This window comes from Balaenoptera physalus (assembly GCF_965194825.1).
Source record: "Balaenoptera physalus genome assembly, chromosome: 20".
Classification (NCBI taxonomy): Eukaryota; Metazoa; Chordata; class Mammalia; order Artiodactyla; family Balaenopteridae; genus Balaenoptera; species Balaenoptera physalus.
Window position 1 is genome coordinate 21,335,957 of NC_138901.1, and position 21,520 is coordinate 21,357,476.

The window sequence follows — 21,520 nt, forward strand, 5'->3', positions numbered from 1 at the left end:
CACGCCGCGGCCCCGCCCCGCGCCTCCTCCCGGCGCGTGCGCACTGCGTCGCCCGCGCCCCGCTGGTCAGGCTGCCTGGGCTTCCTTCTTCGCACTTCTGCGGTTTGGCGCCAGTACCCCAAACTCGGGAGTCCGAGGTGGTGCAACCCGAGCCCGACGGTTTCCAAGGCGGCGCTGTCAGGGGACAGGAAGGGCTCTTGGGAAACCTCCCGGAGCCACTAATATCTTCTTTAAGACTTTATCCAGTAGTTGCATCATCCCCACACGCTAGTGCCATGTCTCACTCCATAATTTGAAACCAACCTGGAACCCCTTCATACGGATCCTTCACATCTACAAATACCCCCAAACACCCGTCTGTGGGCTCTAAGTTATCATTCTTGCTTTATTTACACCGGACTTCCGTATTTCCGTCAATAGTTTTCTCAGTCACTTAGATTCAAATCAGTTGCCTTGAGTCAAAGTATCTTCTCACAAGATACCTATAAGTTACCAAAGGAAAAAGAGTAACTTCACAGGAGAGAAATCTGGCAGACATCACCTTAACCAAGTGATCAAAGTTAACGTCACTAGTGCTGAGAGATATTCTTACTAGGTACCTCTCAATATGATGCAATGAGAAGGGCACAAAATCACTTACATAGTTGTCTTGAAAAAAATGCATAAGCTGAATTAATCATGAGGAAGCATCAGACAAATCCAAAATAAGGGGCAGTTTACACAATAACTAGCCAGTATCTTCAAAAATGCCAAGGTTAAAAAAGACAAAGGGTGAGGAACTGTCCAGATTAGAGGAGACTGAGCAGACATGACAACTAAACGTAATGTGTGATCCTGGCTCGGATCCTCGTCCAGAAAAAGCACACCAGTGGGATAACTGATGACATTAGAATAAGGGCTGTAGATTAGTTAATAGTATTTTGTCCATCTTAATTACTGGTTTCGGCAATCACACTTTTTCAAAATTTGAGGAAGTTGGCTCCAGGGCATAGAGGAACTCTCTACCACTTGTAACTCTTTTGTAAAACTGAAATTATTTCAAAATATAAAGTTACAAATTAAAACTTAAAATACAAAATAACATTACCTTAAATTTGTCTCCACAGACATAATTTAAAAGGCTATAATTTTTTTTTTCAAATAATCTTCATAACAACTCTATGAAGTAGGTAGGAAGGATTTCAGTTTTACACACGAGGCTCTTCTGGTGTAAAGGAGTTAAAAGACTTGCCTCACACAGATGAAAAACTGCTCTGTCAGATCTTAAACTCGGGTCTCTGGATTGCAGATTTAGTGTTCTTCTCCTTATATCAGAAGCTTTGACTTCGCTGTTTTCCTCTTGCTTATATCCAATTCACAAGCAAATCAAGGCAAATATTCCTTAATACTTGGCAATTTGCAATGATGTTCCTTTCCATTCCAAATGCTTTCTAGACCAGTGGTTCTCAAATTTGGTTCACATTGAAATCACCTGGGGAGTTTTAATAACTACTGATTTCTTCCTCCCACCTTCAGAGAGCCTGATACATTGGTCTGGGGTTTGGCTTGGGCTTCAAGAATTCTCAGAGCATCCCAGGTGACTCCACTATGTAACCAAGTTTGAGAACCATTACACTACATAAATAATTGTTGAAATAAAGAATATGGGTTTAAAAGGGGGGGAAGGGGACAGGCAGCAGGTTAAAAAAAAGGAATCTGGGTTATCTAAGGAGAGATGTTCAGAAGATCTGAATGTCAGGACTGAGACTGGAGAGCAGTTTGAGAACCATCAGCTTATTGTTGTTAACTAACACCATGGAAGTGGACCACTTGGTTTTCAGGAAGTATGCCAAGTGACAAGAGGAGAGATAAAAAGACATTTTGTGATAACAGAGAAAATATGGTTACAAAAATATTTTGAGGTGGAAAGGAAGGAAGGAGAGGGGATATATCTGTACATATCAGAGTGTACAACGCAGCTCAAGCTCCACCTCCTCATTAAACCTGCCAGCCCCCCAGGATCTCCCCCAGCTTCAACTCCATTACCACTTTATACTCGCTACCAGGCTGTCTACCTCTCTCATATCCATCACTACGTTTGGCATAGGACTAAACCCAGGGTTTAGTAATCCTGGTTCACTAGAGGATTATAAAAACAACTTTCCACATCACCAGTAAGTGTGGGGTTCTTGGGGAAAATTTGTCTGCCAACTGGTTCTTCTCTCCCTCTCTGATGGGAGAGAGATTTTCCTGAGACCAGGCTCCTTCTTAGCTGACCATGGTCCATGAGACGCTATCAGCCAATCTTTGGCCAGCTCTTCCTCTAACTTTTTCTTTTCCAACCCTTTAGGTCTTTGCCCTATAAATTCGTAGAAAAACTGTTGGCAAGTGGTCAGCTACTGGACCTTTGAAAAACAGTACCATCACCCCTGCCCCACTCCTCCCAGCCCCACCCCCAGGCAGTTAATAGGAGAAAGGAATAACTGTGTCACTCCTGGCTTCCAGTTGCTCATCTTGCTCTTAAATCGGAGGCCTCTGGGGCTGAAAGAAACTGGACAAAGTGTGCTGAGTAGCCTAATAGGGCTTTTTTTTCCCCTGAAAGTTCCCTATTGTGGAAAAATAAAATAATGTGTTTAATTTCTGAAACCTGATGCCTGATTTGCCTTGGCAGCCATTCTCCTGGGCTTGGCCGAGAGTCCAGCAACACTAATATACTGATTAATACCAGCTCAACTTGCTCCCTGGAGAAGAAGAGCATTATTTACTTGACCATTTTCTTAAATCCTTTTTAATTTGCATGTACTTTAGCATGATCTTACTGGCTTTAACATGCTGTATCTCTGACCACTGGCCCCAAAGAAGCCTCAGGGAAGACTGTTCTGCTCTGTGCACTCACAACCCCATCACAAGCAAGATTTTGTTCCACCCAGTGATTAGAAATGACATGTCACGTGTTCTGTTTCTTCTGGGGCACGCAAGTTCTAAGTGTACTTTTGTCCCCTGCTGGTCTTCAGGCCACTAGTAGAAAGGGAGGGAGCTGATGCTTCCCAGAATTCAAACAGGACTTTCTGCACTATTCCTTCCTCCCTTCCAACTTTCCTCCCTTCCACGGTAACCCCTCTGCTCATTCTGCCCCTCCCTTGTAAAGCCCACAGGGATATCAAATAGCGTTTCTCTGAGGGGACACAGAGGATTGAGGAACGGTTGGGCCCCAGACAGTCCCTGACAGGGAAATGTAAACACAGCTGTGGAGATGGGAGCAACCCATCCTCCCGCCTCTCCCATTTCCCACCCAGAAGCAGGGAAAGGCCACCCTGCTGTGGAGAAACAAACAAGCAAACAAAACAAAGCACAGCCTAAAAGCCTGCATGAAGGTCACCAGAAACAAGCTGCTGCCCAGGCTTTGATGGGGCCAGCTGAAGTGCCAGACCCCTCCCTGAACACTTAGAGCAAAGGCAGTTCCAAAGCAAGTTGAGGTCTGGACATTACTGAGCCTGGAAACATGGCTCGATTTTTGAAACCTCTCTACTCCTGGACATTTTGTCCTCTAATCTCAAAAACCCAGCTTTCCGCCTCAGGTACTTATCTCCTGACCCCTAGTTGCTTAGGGATCATAATAATGCATTCAATTCAGCAAGTAAGAACAGGCCCACAATAAACCCTTGTGCATGGCTCTTAGAAGTTTAAACTCTGAACCTCCAAGCCAAAATATTAGAAAGGGCCTCCTTAGCTTTTGTTAATTACAAAATAAATAATTCCAGCAGGAAGGAGAATTACTTTGGGGGATTATTTGGGGGGATTCAGGCCTTGCTTTGCACATACTCGGAAAGCTCCAACCCCACAGCTAGGGTGGTGCTACCCATTCTCACTCTCTTGGCACAATTAATGCAGGGCCTTGATCCCACGGGACACGCTTTTGGCACGGCGCTGCCTGGAAAGTAGCTCTGATCAGGTGGACAGCTAATGAGCTGTGCTTCCTTCCTGGCCATCAGGGTTCTCAGCTGTAAAACTGCAGAAGTAGAAAGACAATAATAGCCTTCAAATACTGACCACTCAGTATGTGCCTGGCATTGTGCTAAGTGCTTTACAGTAGGTCATCTTGTTCCATATGAAGTCAGCAGTATTCTTACACTCATTTTACAACTGAGGAAACCAGGGCTTAAAGAGATTCTGGAACTTGGCCAGGGTCAGCCAGCTGGTAAATGGCGGGGCCAGGATTTGGGCCCCATCATTCTGACTCCAAACCTACCCTCTAAACCATTCCACTCTACCTCCTCTTTTCTCTGAGGTCTTCTAGCTCTGAATCACCAGTCTGGATTTTCTCCATGGCTTTTTCCTTTCACTGGTGGCGCCAGGAAGAGAAATGTGTTTGGGACTCTCCTCTGCAAGTTCAGAGGAAAACAGTTCCTAATAGACAAGGGGCTCCTTACTTCCTCTGTACTAGAGATGCCAATCAAAGCTGGACACTGGACAGACCCCCATATCAGCAGGGCACAGCCTGTGTGAAAGACAAACAAATCCTAGCCAGACAGGAAAGGGGAGTTCCCCTTTGTTCTGTGACTCCCCCTTCTTTCTTCCCTGGCTTATCCGCAGGGTCCTATGCTGCTGATACTACGGCCCTTTGCACCCCACTGCAGCTAGGATGAGATACAAGGCTATGGAAACTCTTTTGGAGAAAGAAAAGTATAATACATAATCTACAGATTCCATGCATGACACTGTATGGAAAGAACCAAAAATAAATCACATTTCTTTATACATTTAACAAATTGCTTTTAGCATTCACATATTCACTAGCTATTGGATTGTATGTGAACCTACATCATCTCGTACAATCATTGCAAGATGCCTGGGGGTAGGTACTTTTATCCCTGTTTTACAGAGAAGAATATTGAGGCTCAGGGAGACTGACAACATTGGCCATGGCCACATGACTGGTAAGTAGGAGGGCTGGAATTCAAACCCAGGCTAGGACTATCTGACTCCAAAGCCTGTATTCTTTTCAATAAAGAGTGTTGTGTCATGAAAACAACCAAAATTATGAAATGGGAAGGATCCCAGAATATCTTGGAAATAGAGTTTCATAACTATATGTGGTACACATTATGATAGTAACTACCATTTATTGCATGCTTACTAGTGCCGGGCATCGGGCCAAATGCTTTAACACGCTTCATCGCTACTGCTCAGTGAGATACATGCTAGTAACCCCATTTCTGCAGATAAGAAAACAAGCAAGCTCAAAGGAGTTAAGTAACTTGCACAAGGTCACATAAGTGACCTTCTGTCTCCAGTTTGGAAAACAGGTTGACTTCCATCAGGTGTTAACCTTTCTTAGCCTCAGTTTCCTCCTTTGGAAAGTGGGTTGCTATGGTACCTACTATAATGGAGTTGTGAGGGGTTTTTTTGATGGTGGTGGTGGTGGTGGTTTTTGTTGTTATTTGTTTGTTTTGGCCACGCCACGAGGCATGGGAGATCTTAGCTCCCCAACCAGGGATCGAACCCGTGCCCCCTGCGGTGGAAACGCGTAGCCTTAACCACTGGACCACCAGGGAATTCCCTGAGTTGCGATTTTTAAGTGAAACAATTTGTATGAAGCACTGAGCACACTGCTTGGCTCCCTCAGGGCATCCCCATGTTATACAACACCTAGACTTCTGGGGTGCTGGGAAGGGGTAGAAGGATTCCTGGGGATGGTTTCAGAGGACAGTCCTAAGGAATGGAAGAAGGGTGAAAGCAATCCTGGCATCTGGCATTGGGTCCTGACAGCAACCATGAGTCAGCCCCAGGTGCCGAGGGACCAGCAGTGTTCTCAGCACTGCTGGGTGTGTGCCGTGGTCTCTTGGCCATGGTCCTCTTCAGTCACACTGTCTGAACGTCGTTCTTATAAATCTGGCCTGGGTTTTTTTCAGAAAAACAGCCTCCACCATGTGATGTCATGGTCCAGCCTTGGTCAGGGAAGGAAGCAGGGAGGAGGTTGTGCGTACACAGTTGGGTGAAACAGGATCTTCTTATTTCTGGAGGGGACCATCTGGTCCTGGAAGAAACTCTCTACCCTTCTCCCCTCCCCTCAAGACTCAGTAAAGAATCAATATTCTGATCTGGAGTGAGAGGGAGATGATAAATCTAATGGTTAAGACATGAAGCTTAGCATCAAACGGTCCTGGGTTCATATCCTGGCTTTGCCAATTACTTCCTCTGGGACCTTGAGCAAATCACTCCTGTTTGCCCCATTTCACCCACGGACAAGATAATTCTGATGTTATGGTGGTGAAGTTTTAAGAAATGCTTGGAAATCACTCAGCATATGTGTCAGGGAACACACTCTGCAGCACAGAGTAATTGTTCAATAAATGTAGCTACTATTAAGTCCCCAGCAGTTGATGAGGAATACGGCTTGACAATTTTCTCTGCTTTTTACGTATAACTTATAGATATTATAAGAGAGCCAGCGTTTTCTCCAATAACCATTCTTCCCTGTGAGAGGTGGTCATGCTCCTCACGCCAGCACCCTGGAGATGAGGAGGCGGGGGAGAGACGGAGTAGTTGTGTCCCTACCCCTTTGTCTTCCCTCCCTTAGCCAGCTGGCTCCCTGGCTGTAGCTCTTCTGGTTCTCCCTGCTGCCTCCCTGCCCTCTGAAGAAGCCTGTCTCCTCTCTCCAGCTTGGAAAGATTAGCTCCCCCCAGCCAGAACTTCGGGCTTCCCTGACCCTGGCTCTCCCCCACACCTTCTCCTGTGCTCTGCTCTTTATTTTGCAGACAGCTGGGGAAGAGGCCAGCATGTATGATTGTCTCTATGCAGTAGAAAAGCTAATTCCTGGATGTTCTGCATGTAATTTCATTGTGTAGGAGGCCCCCAGTGCTTTTGACTCCCCCTATGTTGTTCTGGACTTGTCTGTGTGCGTAGGGGTAAGGCTGAGGTTTAGAAATGGCACTCCTTCTTAGGATCAAGTTACCTCTCCCCCTGCTCCAGGCAGGATGACCCTTGGCCCCTAATAAGAAGGGAAACTTACATGGCAGTAAGATCCCTGCCCAGGAGAAGTCAATATAGGTTGAGGCCAGAAATCTCAGGTCAATGTCCAGCTGGATCAGAACCAGATCCCTCTCTTCCCAAGCACTGGGGGTGGGAGTGCGGTAGGGACAGAGGAATAAGGGATTGTGTAGGGAACTCAAAGCCTAGACTCTATTAGATATAAGGAAAAAAGACTGAAGACAATACTACACTGCAGTTAAAAGGAAAGAGGCACATCTGTATATGGTATCATGGAAAGATGACCCAAGACATATTACTAATTTTTAAAAAGTCGCTGAACAACAAGGATATTAATTCCCATTTATGCTTTTTTTAGGTCCAAAATACCTGGGGGAGGTGAGAAAGGAATGGGGTTATAACGTTTTCTGTGTTTAAGTATTCTGCAATGAGTATATACTTATGTATTACTTGCAATTAAAAAGTATGTCTTTATAGCAAAAAGTATATATTTTAAAGCAGAAATGGGCTTAGAAAGGAAAGGTAAGGGCCCCCAGGGGTGGAAAATACAACTTCCCATGGAAAAGCCAGCCTCTGTCCCTAATGAAGCCCTTCTCTGGCCCCTTGCTGCAGATCATGGGACTATTTCCTATGACAACTTGGAAAAGGTGAGGTCTCTAGTCCCCATTCAGTCCCAAAGGACCCCCATAGCAGCAGACCCCCAGTTACCAGGATGCCCCCAGGGGTCAAATGAAAACAGCCAAACATCCAACTGGCTAGGAAAAATGAGAAGAGGAAAATCAGGAGGAGAGGAAATTTCCAGATTCTCCAACAGGTTTGAACTCCCAAGTTCAGGGAGGACTACAACAAGCTCTCCTTTGGAGGTCTCCACATCATGATGCAAGCTTAACTCCAACTCTAGGCTAAAATACCGCTTTCTACCAAGTCACTTGTATTTTCCCTTTTGCTACTAAGGTCATTTTATATATGAAAATGTTGAGCTCCAAAGATGTGAAATGGCCTACCTAAGGTTACACAGCAAGACAGAGGCAAAACCTGCCTTCAGGGGGCTTCCCTGGTGGCGCAGTGGTTGAGAATCTGCCTGCCAATGCAGGGGACACGGGTTCGAGCGCTGGTCTGGGAAGATCCCACATGCTGCGGAGCAACTAGGCCCGTGAGCCACAACTACTGAGCCTGTGCGTCTGGAGACTGTGTTCCACAACAAGAGAGGCTGCGATAGTGAGAGGCCCACGCACCACGATGAAGAGTGGCCCCCACTCGCCGCAACTGGAGAAAGCCCTCGCGCAGAAACGAAGACCCAACACAGCCAAAAATAAATTAATTAATTAATTAAAAAAAAAAAAACAAAAAAAACCTGCCTTCAGAATCCTAACCAATGTTTGTTTGTTTTTATCCATTATACCATACTGCCTTATTTAAAACCCAACATTTGTTTTTGTCAACTTTAATCTTGATCCCAACCCTAGTCTTTTTTTTTTTTTTAATATGTCAAGCGTTTATTAATTAATTTATTTTTTATTATTTTTGGCTGTGTTGGGTCTTCGTTTCTGTGCGAGGGCTTTCTCCAGTTGCGGCAAGCGGGGGCCACTCTTCATCGTGGTGCGCGGGCCTCTCACTATCGCGGCCTCTCTTGTTGCGGAGCACAGGCTCCAGTTGCACAGGCTCAGTAGTTGTGGCTCACGGGCCTAGTTGCTCCGCAGCATGTGGGATCTTCCCAGACCAGGGCTCGAACCCGTGTCCCCTGCATTGGCAGGCAGATTCTCAACCACTGCGCCACCAGGGAAGCCCCCAACCCTAGTCTTTACCCACAGTGGGCTCAGGTGCCTCTGGCCAGTGGAAATGGCTATTTTGCTTTCTGCCCCTCCTTGCTTCCTCCTCCCATCTTATCACCTAGAAATCTCCCTCTTGACCATGTTTCCTTCTTGAAAAGGGCAATCACAGGTGGGAGGGAAGGAACGGAGTTTGTCCCAGGCCCGAAGTGACTCCAAGGCAGCCTGGCTCTTTTCTGCCCATTGCAGAAGATGACCCTCACCAGGAGGGCTTTGGGGTTCATGCCAAGTGGGCCAATTCCCTTCTCCCTCTGGATGCCTTGCTAAAGCAACCTCTTGATCCTAGCTATGGAGGAACAACAGGTTATCAGTGGCCATGATTTAAGAGCCTAAGACCTCGAGATGAAGATTTGAAGAGAGATGGTGCAAGATAATTTGTGGTGGGAAGGAATCAGTAAACTGGGACAACAGCAGCAGCTGAGTCCAAGGGTCAGTGTCTGGGAGTAATTTAGGAAAGTTCGGTGCTGACAGCTGTGTCTGGAGTTGAACGTCATGGCCAAATCAGCTCCTGGGATCCTCGGCTGCTTCAGGCCTACGAAGCTTTGGCTCAGGACACAGAGACAGCTGTGGTGTGGCAGAAGTCAGGGCCGCTGGGGCCCCAGGCTCAGCCTTGCTGTTTCTCAGCTGTGTGGCTTTAGGCAAGTCCTTAGGAAAGGAGGAAAGGAAACCAGCATCTGCCTAGTGAGTGCAGTGCCCTTTCACAAGTGTCACTCTCACTACAGATTAGTGAGGAGGGTAACGTCCCTCTTTCAGATGGGAGGAATCTGAGAATTCATGAAGGTAACTGAGGTCATTCCAGGCTATATAGCTGGAAAATGGGAAGGCAGAATTAGGACTCAGAGCTTCTGAGCTCAAGTCCTGGGCTTTTTCCCCTGAGCTTTAGCTTCTTCCTCTGTAAATAATGTACCCACCTCATGAATGAATTCACACATTGTAGGTTCTAAACCTTCCCTTTTCACAATCTTGGCCCTGAGCAGTTGTGGCCACCTTCTTCTTGGGAATGGAGCAGTCTTACTTTTGCCCCTGCACTCAATCTGGTTTGTGGGTCTAGGCCCCAGAGGGTGCCTCGAAGGCAGGGTATTCGGACTTTGCTTTCCCCTCTACCTCTATCCCCAGGCCTTCTCCAGACTCCGAAGGTCTGGCTCCCTCTTCTCCTCCTCCTCCTCGATTTTGGCAGGCGGGCTGACATCAGTGGGTGTTCCCAAGGAAAGGGAACTCTGAGCCCAGCTCCACGGGCCCCTTCCCCCACGGCCCCGGACAGCCCCAACCCCCAGCCTTAGATACGGCAGCGTTCAGAGGCCCTCTGAGCTCCCAAACCCCTCCCCCTTTTCGCTACCCGCCCCCCCCACGCCCCCGCCCCCTCGCGGAGGAAGAGAAGGGGCTGCTAGAGTCCGGGGAGCGGAGGCTCAGAGACCCCGACGAGTCCTGGGCGCCACGCAGCCGAGCCCAGGAAATGGATCCCGGTTCTGGGGTTACGAGGGGAGCTGTCCAGCCCCGCAGGGTGAGCTAGCAGAAAGGGTGAGCCAACGTCGGCCAGGCGGAGGGAGCGGCGGGCGCCAGGGCCGGGTGGGGCAGCGACTCCCCCTTCAGCCCGCCGGCCCCGGGCGTCGCCCCCGCCCCCCACGTGGCCGCAGCCGTCCCAGCCCCTGCGAGGAAGCGGCGCGGCTTCCTGCGGCTTGGGACGGGGATATAGGCGCCCCCGCCCGGGCCCGGCTCAGCGCCGCCGCTCCTCCTCGCCTGTTCGCCGCGCGATGGCCTCGCTCCGGGCGGAGCGCGCTGCCGGCGGCCCGCGGCTCCCCGCGACCGGCGCCGGGCGACCGGCAGCGCTCCGCCTCCTCCTGCTGCTGGGCGGTAAGCGCAGCGCTCCGAGGCCCGGGCGGGAGGCGCGGGAGGCCCTGGAGGGGAGAGGGGCTGGACGGCCAAGACCGGAACGGGCCCCGGGGTGCGGGTGCGGACAGCGCTGCTCTTTGGACGGTCCCTGGCCCCACCACGGTGAGGGCGCAGCGCGAGCTGCTTCCCACTGGGGAAAAGCTGGCGTTCCCGGGTCCCACAGAGAGGTCTTGGGAGGTCTGGAGCTGGCGAGGAGGGAGGGGTTTGGATGTGAGTGGGAATGAATTGGTGCAGCCCCTCTCTTCCGGGCGCTGAGGCATCCCGTGGGGGCCTGGATTGCTTCTCTTTTTCTTCTGAGTAGCCCTGACTTCCAAGGGTCTCAGCCCCCAACCCACACACCCCTTCCTCCAGGCTCCAGATCCCCATCATCCCATCTCCCTGCCCCTTTTCTGCCCACAGCTGTCCTGAAGCCCCAGGAGTCCCTGGCTCAACTTCTTCCCACCCCAGACGGCTTCAAGTCAGAAGGTGAGTACCCAGCAGCTGTGGGAGGGTGGCCCAGGGCAAGGAGAAGAGAGGTCAGTGGGGAGTGTCCCTTTCTCACAAGCCAGGCCCCAAACCCAACTGGTGCCCCTAAGTTCTGCTCTGTTCTCTCTTGAGGTTCCTTGTGGTCTACCTCTCATCCCACAAAGCCTCCAGCCAACTCTGAGCTGGCCCACCTCACAGGTGGATTAGAAGATCCCAGAAAAAGTGTATGTGGAAGTTCTTGCCAGGCTGGGTAGTGCTGGGCACATGGAAGACATTAAATTTTTCCTGAGCTGAGACTCTCTCCTCAGCCAGGACTGTCTTGCTTGGGAAGGTTTCTGAGGCTGTCCGGGTAGTTCCCATATTTGAAGACAGGAACAATGGTTCCTCAATGGAAGTACCTGGACCAGAGGGCTTGGAAGGTGGCGTAGGGGTGTGGTCAATGTGCAGCATCTCTGCCCACAGGAAAAACAGTGGAGGAGAAGTATGAGACAAATGTCCTACGTTGCTGGGATGATTATAAAGTTCAAATGGACTCTATCGAAAAGGATTGGTGTGACTGGGCCCTCATTAGCAGGTAGGGGCAGTGCTGGAGGGCGGCTTGGGCCAGGGCTGGGGCTTGCTCCTTGTGGGCCTTGAGTGAGTGTGGGACAGTCCTCTTTTTGGGCCCAACCCTTCCCTCACTCTAGTCCTCTCCTGTCTGCAGGCCTTACAGCATCCTTCGAGACTGCTTGGAAAGGAATGCAGAAGAGTTTGGCCTGGGCTTCCCCAATCCCTGGGCGGAACAGATCATCTTTGAGACTCACCAGATCCACTTTGCCAACTGCTCCCTGGGGCAGCCCCCCTTCTCAGACCCCCCAGAGGATGTGCTCTTGGCCATGATCATAGCCCCCATCTGCCTCATCCCCTTCCTCGTCACCCTTGTGGTGTGGAGGAGTAAAGACAGTGAAGCCCAGACCTAGGGTGGCGTGAGCTCTTCAGCCGCCATCTTACTCCTTTCTTCTGCAGGTCTCTCCCCTCCCTACTTCCTTCTCTCACTCCTACCCCAACTGCAGATCCTTAGATCGGTGGAAATGGAAGCTGGGTGGGGTCAAGGCTCAAGTTCTGTAATCTTCAAAATAAAACTGTTTTTTTGTACACTGTTCCCCTCCCCATCCCAGTCGGGTCTGTGTCCTTCCCAGAGTCTCTGCTATTCCCACAGGCCCTCCGTTCTGAGCAGCAGAGCTGGAAGAATCTGGATAGGCCCACTGTTTTGTTCACTTACCTGCCCCCCACCACCCCTTCCCCCACCCGAAGGCCACACCCCTATACTTCCTCCTCCCAAGGCCAGGCCTTTCCTGCGTCTATCCAAACCCAGCTCCAGGAAACGTGCAGGAAGAGACTCCCTTCCGGTCTGGAGAGCAGCTGGGGAGGTGAGGGGGGTGGGATGAGGGAGGACTCTTTGCTGTGGCTCCTGCAAGAAGGAAGGGGGTGCCACCCAGGAGCCCTTAATTTTCCCTTTCCTCATGCCTCAGTTTCCTCCCAGGGCCTGGGAATAGGAGCTCTGATCTGACCAACAGGAGTCCATCCTTAAGGACCTGAGGATTGAGGGCGAAGGCAGTGGGGGCTTCCTCTACTAGACTCGCCACAGGACTTCCCCTCCAGGTCCTTGGCCCTCATCCTACATTGTCCTGGACCCTGGGTGGGTGTGGCCTACAGCCTGGCCACACACTGCCCCCTGGTGTCCACTAAAGCTAACAACCAGAAGATGGACGTGGCCTGGAAGAAGCTCAAAACTGAACCCTGTGGTGAGAGACCTGTCATTCCCATAGCAACCACTAGTTCTTCACTGGATGCTTCTGTTAGCTTCTTGAGCCATACTTATGCTCCCTTTCCCACTTCTTAGGGACATACCTAAGCGACCCACCATTTCTGTATATGGACACTCCTATATGTTCCCTGGATGGTGAGGCCCAGTTCTCCCCATGGAAACTTCACCTCCAGTTCTCCCTGGGACAAACCTGCCAGGTCATCAGAAACGTCTAGAGAATAACTTGGTTCTTCAAAAAGACACCTGTTTATTCCTTGTGGCACCTGGCACCTCGTTAGGAACTCTCCTTGTTGAAATGTAAGCCTCCCTGAGTACATGCATATCTACTTCCTGGGACATGCCTGTCTATTCCACAGATATATACCTATATGCTTCTAGAACATATCTGTTTATTCTCTGAGACACACTTCTCCTCTCAGGACACATCTGTCTCTCTAGAGACATACCTATTCCCTAGGACATTTAGAGTTTTCACCAGAGAGAAATCTTTGCTCTATTTCCATGAATGCATCTGTCTTCTCCAAGGATATATCTATGCTCTTTTGGACCCATATTTGCCTTCATGCGTTTTACTAATATACATCAAAGGCATGTTGGTGTAAGACACTGTATATTGCATGTTGTGTTGGGAAGATAGGTTAGATAAGGCTTGGTTTCTGCTTTCAATGGCTTTCATCTAGTAGGGGAGCCGACATGTACACAAATAAACAAAAACAGTGGAGTGTGTGATGAGAGTCATGCAAGGGATGCAAGCCAAATGTTTTCTGAGTGCAAAGGAAGGAGGGGCCCATTGAGCTAAGGTGCAATCACAGGAGGTGAGATCACAGGAGGGTGACTGGAGTTGGCACCTGACTAGGCCTTAGATGGAGCACATTCCCCTATGGGAGAGAATCGAAAGGGAGGTGAATTAGAAAATTATTGCAATAATCCAGGTTTGAGAGAACAAGGGCATAGACCAAAGGAGTGGTGAATGGGGAAATGGAAAATAATTAAAAAGTAGGGAACTTCCCTGGTGGCGCAGTGGTTAAGAATACTCCTGCCAATGTGGGGGACACGGGTTCGAGCCCCGGTCAGGGAAGATCCCACATGCCGTGGAGCAGCTAAGCCCGTGCGCCACAACTACTGAGCCTGCACTCTAGAGCCCGCGTGCTACAGCTACTGAAGCCCACGTGCCTAGAGCCCGTGCTCCGCAACAAGAGAAGCCACCTCAATGAGAAGCCCGTGCACCGCAACAAAGAGTAGCCCCCAGTCGCCGCAACTAGAGAAAGCCCATGCGTGGCAACAAAGACCCAACGCAGCCAAAAATAAAATATAAATAAATTAATTAAACAAAAAAGAAGTGAGCAGAAAAAAAAAGCAATTAAAAAAATAAAAATTAGGAAAGATTATTAAAAATAGGGGAAGGATTTAGATATGAAGGTGAAGTAGAGGAGCGGTTAGAGCTGACTCTGGCTTTGAACCTGGGTGCCATTAGAAGGAGAAGCTGGCCTGAAGAAAATGGTGTATAATATGAATAACAATGGAACAAGCTGTTATGTACCGTAGAGAGTTAGAAATGGGAGTGGTGGTGGTGCTGCTAGTGGTAGAAAAGGGTTGGAGCTAGAAATATAGGGTTAGGAGTCCCCTGCACAGAAATGCCATGTGAAGCCATGAAAGGGATGAGAGTTCCCGGAGAAAAAGTGTACTGAAGAAGGCTAAGGTCCTTTAGGAAACACCCACATGTAAACAATGAGGACAAAAGAAGACAAAGGGAAAGATCAAAGAGATAGCAGAACAAGGATAAAGCAGTGCCATGGAAGCAAAGGAGATGGTACGCTTTGAGAGAACATTTTTTTTTTTTTGATGTGTACCATTTTTAAAGTTTATTGAATTTGTCACAATACTGCTTCTGTTTTATGTTTTCGTTTTTTGGCCACGAGGCATGTCAGATCTTAGCTCCCCAACCAGGGATCGAACCCGCACCCCCTGCACTGGAAGGCGAAGTCCCAACCACTGGACCACCAGGGAAGTCCCAAGAGAACATAATCTATTGAATGGTTCATTCATTCATTCATTCAACAAATATTTGTTGGGCACTTCTGTGGACCAGGAACTGTACACAGTAAAGGATGGACTTTGGTGGGGGAGATGTTAGAGATCAGACAGGAAATTGAGAGGGTGGTAGAGTCAAGGAAACTACATATTTTCAAGTAGGGATGATGTCAGCATGTTTGTAGACGAGAGGAGCCAGGGGAAAGGGAAAGAGGGAATATGATACACAGAGAAGTCCTGGAGGAAACTGGAAAGGAGAGGCAATCAGCTGCCAAAGGGTTGACCTTGTAAAGGAAGAGTGATACTTATTCCTTTGAGTCCAAAAGGAAGGAGTAAAAGTGAGAGAAATTTTTGAGAGATGAATCCAGTGTGATGACAGAGAGGAAAGATTAAGAGGTTCACATGCATGGCCTCAATCTCATAAAAATAGAAGGGAAGGGCATTCTGCAGAGATGGAGGAGATGGGAACAGGTGGAATGGCATGATGAGTGTGGAAAAGTTTGAAGAGTTACCTTGAGGGATGTCACAGGGAGCCAATAAAAGACAAAGCATCACTGGGCTGCACTGATTGCCCGGCAATGAGGTCAGTCAGGGAATCTGGGGTTCAGTCAGCAGGTTCCGGTGAATTTTTTTTTTTTTTTTCAGTAATACTCCTGGGCCCAGGCGTGAAAAAAAGAAGGTGGGGGTGGGGTGGGGAGGTGGGCAGGGATCAACGACTCTGGTTTGGAAACTGAGCAGCAAGTAGGCAGGCAAGGGGACAGAATTGAGTAGTCTAGGCTGGGGAAGGAGTCAGATAAGACCAAAAGGGGTCCAGGGACTTGAGGCTAGAAAGGTGAGGACGTGGGAGAGGTGAGAGAGAGGTGGCTGTGCTCAAATACGGCAGCCCTGAATAATGGAAGCAGAGCCATTTCCAGCGATAAAAGCTACAAATGAGCTCCTGGGGAATGATGGAGTCGAACGACACAGGAATTGAGGGCAACTGCGAGGGATTGAAGTTAAATGACACAACTGTTAATATTGAAAGAAGCCTAGTATAGTGGAAACAAGCCTAGGCTGGGTTCTGGAGACCTGGGTTCTATTTGCTGTTCTACTAACTGTGCCACTTTGGGGGAGTGACTGCCCTTCTCTGGGGTGGAATCAGAAGACTTCTCAGGGCCCTTTCTGCTCTAGACGGTAAGGATTTGGGGATAATAGCAAGGGACGGGTTGACGAGGACGATCCCTCCCGTTGGGCCGCCCCTCTCCCCAGAGGAGCCCGGAACCTTTCTGCTGTGCTTTCTGCCCGGACGTGCCGGAGAGGAGACCGGAAGTCCTTTGCCGGCGGGTTCCGGGTTTCCTGGGCTGCTACGATGGCGATGAGTTTCGAGTGGCCGTGGCAGTATCGCTTCCCGCCCTTCTTTACGTGAGGCTCAGACCCCGAGAAGCCCCGCTGGGCCTCCCTTCCCTCCCTCGGACCCCGGGCTCAGCACTGATGCTTCAAATGGGGAGGGGGAGAACGGATCCGGTCGCCGCCACCCTCAGTCCCTCACTTTCTCCCGGGAACGCGCCTCTGGCAAGTGCTGCCGCTCGCCCTCTCACTTCCTCTAATTCTGCGCCCCACCCGCTTCACCCGGCAGGTTGCAGCCGAACGTGGATACTCGGCAGAAGCAGCTGGCCGCCTGGTGCTCGCTAGTCCTGTCCTTCTGTCGCCTGCACAAACAGTCCAGCATGACGGTGATGGAAGCTCAGGAGAGCCCGCTCTTCAACAACGTGAAGCTACAGCGTATCCTCCCTCAGGCTCTTCCACACCCCACACACATGCACTTCCACACTTTCCCACATGCCCAGACTTCACACTCCTCTTCACCCACAGAAGGCAGGTTCCCACCCCAACTGGCCTTGGGAAAGAGCCAGACTGTGTAGCTGACATCCATTTTACCAACAACTCCAACCCGAATGTAGCACCAAGCCCTCTTGTCCGCGGCAGTGATGAGTACCCAGGTGTCATTCAGATCTTAGCATTTCTGCCCTGAAGCCAAGTACCAAGTTTTTCAACCTGAGCCTTTTTGACTCGTTGAAACTTTTGTCCTCTGTATGAGGCTCAAACTCTGGCATTACCTTTAGTAATTTTCTCTGCCTACTCTCCTTGTCCCAGGAAGTAAGGGTTGTTTTCTTTTGCTGCCTGATTCATCCCTAAAATATCTAGAGAATGGCTGGAGGAAGGAGAGAGGACAGAGGGTGAGAAATGATAGTACCTTTCATTCTCTAAAGCTCTTCCTTTTAATTACACTAGTTTCTCTTTACCTTCCTCCCCCCAATATGCAGAAAATGCTAGTTTATATCCTGTTGGGGCATTGCACGTCAATGTGTGTAGGTGGGAGAAGAAGGGTAGTTTGTAGCATGAGCCTGGCTCTGAGAAGTTTTATCCCACCCAGTTCATTCCATTAATACCATTCCCTTAACCTTAAACCAGGGAAGCTGCCCGTGGAATCAATCCAGGTTGTATTAGAGGAACTGAGGAAGAAAGGTGGGTTCAGTTCCCCAGATTCCTTATTTTTCGTCCTAGTTGGGTTTTCCTGAGGGCAGATTAGCACAAGTCTTTTCTTTCTTTCTTTTTTTTTTTTTTTAAAGATTTATTTATTTTTATTGATTGATTGATTGATTGATTGCTATGTTGGGTCTTCGTTTCTGTGCTAGGGCTTTCTCTAGTTACAGCGAGCGGGGGCCACTCTTCATCGCGTTGCACAGGCCTCTCACTGTCGCGGCCTCTCTTGTTGCGGAGCACAGGCTCCAGACGCGCAGGCTCAGTAGCTGTGGCTCACGGGCCTAGTTGCTCCGCGGCATGTGGGATCTTCCCAAACCAGGGCTCGAACCCATGTCCCCTGCATTAGCAGGCAGACTCCCAACCACTGCGCCACCAGGGAAGCCCCTCTTTCTTTTTTTTTTAAACCCTTCAGTGGCTTTTTTTTTTTTTTTCAATTAATTAGTTAATTTTTATTTTTGGCTGCGTTGAGTCTTTGTTGCTGCGCGGGGGCTTTCTCTAGTTGTGGCGAGCGGGGGCTACTCTTTGTTGCGGTGTGCGGGCTTCTCATTGCGGTGGCTTCTCTTGTTGCAGAGCACGGGCTCTAGGTGCGCGGGCTTCAGTGGTTGTGGCTCGCGGGCTTTGTTGCTCCGCGGCATGTGGGATCTTCCCGGACCAGGGCTTGAACCCGTGTCCCCTGCATTGGCAGGCGGATTCTCAACCACTGCGCCACAAGCGAAGCCCCCACAAGTCTTTTCTTTTAAGAACTTTTTTTTTTTTTTCCTCTCCTGGCTTGGAGCCCAGAGTTTTCTGTACAATAGCTCAATTCCCTGGGTTCTTTTCCCCCATTGGTATACAAAATTGAAATCTCTCCATCTGTGCCCCAAGACCTGAAGAGGAGAATCGATGCCTTGCAGATAGTAATAGTAAAACAATTCTTGAATTGCTCTTTCTGAAAGCTGAATCTCTTACACTCTCTTCCACCTTGGTTTTTGCCTCATTGTCTCTTCTTAGAGCATGGTGCTTTCATAAGTATCTGTTTTGCAGGGAACCTCGAGTGGTTGGATAAGAACAAGTCTAGCTTCCTGATCATGTGGCGGAGGCCAGAAGAATGGGGGAAGCTCATCTATCAGTGGGTGAGACTATTCTGACGCAGTGACCCATGGCAAAGGAGAATGAATCTGTGCTCAGCAGATGCCTGGTGTTTTCAGATCCAGACTGAGCAGAGTGGGAGGGGGCAGAAAGAGGAAGTGTAGGTCTTCCAGGCAAGCCTCTTTCAATGACTCAATTTCCCTGGCTGGAAAGAACTTTCCTTTTTTTGCCTGTAGGAGGCCAGAGGCTATGTGAGGCCATGTTTGGAGAATGCAGTCCTGGAAACCACGAGTACTATTGTTGGCTGGAGCCTCTGGCCACAGGAGATAAATGGAGAAAGGAAGGGAAAAAAACACAAAAACCTGGAGCCCCTCCCCCATTACATCCTTATGGGGCTGTCCACAATATAAATGAGACTTTCTGAACAGTGTGGGTGTGGGGACAGACTCTCTCCCCTGCATTCCCTGTCACCACCAGCCCTAAACATTCCCAAGGGAGAGAGGAGGGGAAGAAGCATCAACAACCCAAATATAACAAACACACACCACCCATTCTTGAACAGGAAAACAACCAGAATGAGAGGTCACTCCTCAGACACGTGAAGGCCTGTGGTTTAGTGGTTCCGAGCATGTGTGTACATGTATAAATATAGCACCTGTAGGGTTTGTGGGTTTTAGGCCACTCCTCTGCTGAGGTGACAGCCCTCGTTTGGGAACAAGTATCATTCCTGGGTCAGAGAGGTGGAGCTGGTGAGTTTACCTTCTCCCAGGAAATTCCTGGTTCTTATTCAGTCCCTGTTTTCTGTGTCCATAGGTTTCCAGGAGTGGCCAGAACAACTCCGTGTTCACCTTATACGAACTGACCAATGGGGAAGACACAGAGGATGAGGGTAATGCTTTTCCCTTTCTCCCCAGTTTTGTTATCTGAATCCTCCTCCGTCTAGATAATTTTTGTTTACTTGACATTCAGATTTCCCATTTTTCTGCCTCTAAATTCCAAATACTAAATAATACAAAGGTTCTTAACCCATGTCCAAGATTTCCATAAACCACCTGAATTCACATGCAGAGAACCCACAGATTTTGTTTGTGGGGGTGTATGTGCATTTTTCTCGGCATAGAGTCCATATTATAAGATTTTGAAGGGCATCTGTGACCCATGAAAAGTTAAGAATTATCGGTAGAGATGCCGAATGAGGAACTAGGGCAGGAGATTAAGCCTGAAATTTCATTCCTTGCTAACTCAGGCTTTCTTTCACCCTTTATTCTTATGGAGGGCTCAAGATCTGTGGTTGTCAGCTGAAGGGATTGGGCCAACACCCCCAACCCCACCCCCTGCCCTTTAGAATACTATGGTTTCTGGCCAGACAAGGATTTGTATACTGTTTGATTTTTACATAGTGTAAATACTCTTCCAGCTCTTTTATCTCTGACTTCATATTCTGATCCCCAGGATCACCAAAAGTACCAATCTGAGCTGGGGAAAAAGGGGCACCTCCCCTTTCTGCCAGGCCTGGCTGCCCCAACAGAGTTTACAGCTCTTGGCTTCCCCCCCCGTTTCCTGCAGGCCTCTGCTTGCTACTCCCACCATCATGCCATGACTTCAGTGCTGCAGCCTTGCCCAGCCCACCGCTCAGGCCAGGCAAAGCTGGAGGCTTCCTCAGAAAGCAAGCTCCCTGACTTGAGAGCTGGGCCCCCGCAGGGGGTGAGGTGTGCAAGCCTGTTAGGGCTTGCCTCCTGCCTCTCACATCTCCCTGCAGTATCTTGCCATATCTCCAGATACTCAGCTGGCCCTTGGCTCCCAGCCTTGTTCCTTTTCACTAGGAAAGGGCAGATATCTGTGCTGGACCTTAACAGTCTCCTGGCCAGAGGCATGGCTATACCTCTTTGTGTTAGAACAGGTCCTCCCAATGGGTACAGATGCAGTTAGGGTCAGCGTACAGTGACAAGGGACTTGACCTCCCTACACTTGATTGTCAGGGCCCCTTCTTTGTGGCCCACAAGCAAACGGTGTTACTCTTGTATATCAGACACTAATGGGCGGGGGGGTTAGTGCGAGGGTGCGTGTGGGTTGAGTCTGACAGAAGAAATAGGAAGGGGGAATAAGCATGAACTCTCATTTCATGTTGACTCAGGCTTTCTTCCACTCCTTACTCCTAAGGAATACCCAGGAAGGGTGGGTGGGGGCAGCTGTAGCAGTACAGCTGTCCTGGAAAGTTCTCAGTTTCCAGCTGGGCTGCTCCTCTCAGAGGCCTTGAGCCCCAAGGAGCTGAGTGTCCCTGACTACCCATCTCTCCCTGTCCAGAGTTCCACGGGCTGGATGAGGCAACCCTACTGCGGGCTCTGCAGGCCCTACAGCAGGAGCACAAGGCCGAGATCATCACTGTCAGCGATGGCCGAGGCGTCAAGTTCTTCTAGCAGAAACCTGTCTCCCTTTACTTCTTACCTCCCACCCTTCCAGGGCTTTCAAAGGGAGACAGACCAAGTGTCCCCACAGACTGGATCCGTGACTCCACCAGACTCCAAAGGGCTGCAGTCCAGGGGTGGGTTTCCCACTTATCCCATGTGTCTGTCCCTGGGATAGGGCGAGGCTGAGGTGCCAGGGAAAAAAGATGTGCTGCTCCCTGCCTCACCTCCTCTCGTGAGCTGGGGTCTGTAAACCTAAACACAAACTTCATTTGTGTCACACACGTAAGTACATACACACATGCACCTGCACAAGCTTCTGTTTCTTCCCCCTCCCCCCCCTTTAGCTGCTGCTGCTGCCTCCTCTCTCAGGCTGGTGCTGGATCTTTCCTAGGGGATGGGCGAAGCCCTGGCTGCAGGCAGCCTTTCAGGCAATGTGAAGATAGGAGGCCCAGGAAGGGGCCTGGCAATGAGAGGTGGGGCCGGACACTGATTTATGATATTAAAAAGCTTAACCCTACTGCCTGCTGCTG

At 49.6% G+C, this 21,520-nt stretch overlaps 2 protein-coding genes across 2 annotated transcripts; both read left to right on the plus strand.

Annotated features, from left to right (window-relative positions):
- Positions 1–10,313: 10,313 nt before the first annotated feature.
- On the plus strand, positions 10,314–12,292 carry RAMP2 (receptor activity modifying protein 2). The gene is made up of 4 exons (XM_082441555.1): positions 10,314–10,649; positions 11,088–11,153; positions 11,616–11,727; positions 11,857–12,292. Exons 1-4 carry the CDS (start codon positions 10,550–10,552, stop codon positions 12,110–12,112), a joined length of 534 nt encoding a protein of 177 aa, XP_082297681.1. The 5' UTR covers positions 10,314–10,549; the 3' UTR covers positions 12,113–12,292.
- A 3,971-nt stretch (positions 12,293–16,263) lies between these two features.
- Positions 16,264–21,507, plus strand: VPS25 (vacuolar protein sorting 25 homolog). The gene is made up of 6 exons (XM_082441556.1): positions 16,264–16,392; positions 16,607–16,752; positions 17,443–17,496; positions 18,538–18,626; positions 19,396–19,471; positions 20,887–21,507. Exons 1-6 carry the CDS (start codon positions 16,340–16,342, stop codon positions 20,997–20,999), a joined length of 531 nt encoding a protein of 176 aa, XP_082297682.1. The 5' UTR covers positions 16,264–16,339; the 3' UTR covers positions 21,000–21,507.
- Positions 21,508–21,520: the final 13 nt, after the last annotated feature.

What these genes read in the sequence shown, in the direction of transcription:
- RAMP2 (XM_082441555.1), top strand. Translation starts at nt 10,550, where the DNA reads ATGGCCTCGCTCCGGGCGGAGCGCGCTGCCGGCGGCCCGCGGCTCCCC. An exon ending in CCTCCTCCTGCTGCTGGGCG is followed by an intron (nt 10,650 to 11,087) that starts GTAAGCGCAGCG and finishes TTCTGCCCACAG; the next exon opens with CTGTCCTGAAGCCCCAGGAG. An exon ending in GACTGGGCCCTCATTAGCAG is followed by an intron (nt 11,728 to 11,856) that starts GTAGGGGCAGTG and finishes TCCTGTCTGCAG; the next exon opens with GCCTTACAGCATCCTTCGAG.
- VPS25 (XM_082441556.1), top strand. Translation starts at nt 16,340, where the DNA reads ATGGCGATGAGTTTCGAGTGGCCGTGGCAGTATCGCTTCCCGCCCTTC. An exon ending in CGCTTCCCGCCCTTCTTTAC is followed by an intron (nt 16,393 to 16,606) that starts GTGAGGCTCAGA and finishes TTCACCCGGCAG; the next exon opens with GTTGCAGCCGAACGTGGATA. An exon ending in GGAAGACACAGAGGATGAGG is followed by an intron (nt 19,472 to 20,886) that starts GTAATGCTTTTC and finishes CTCCCTGTCCAG; the next exon opens with AGTTCCACGGGCTGGATGAG.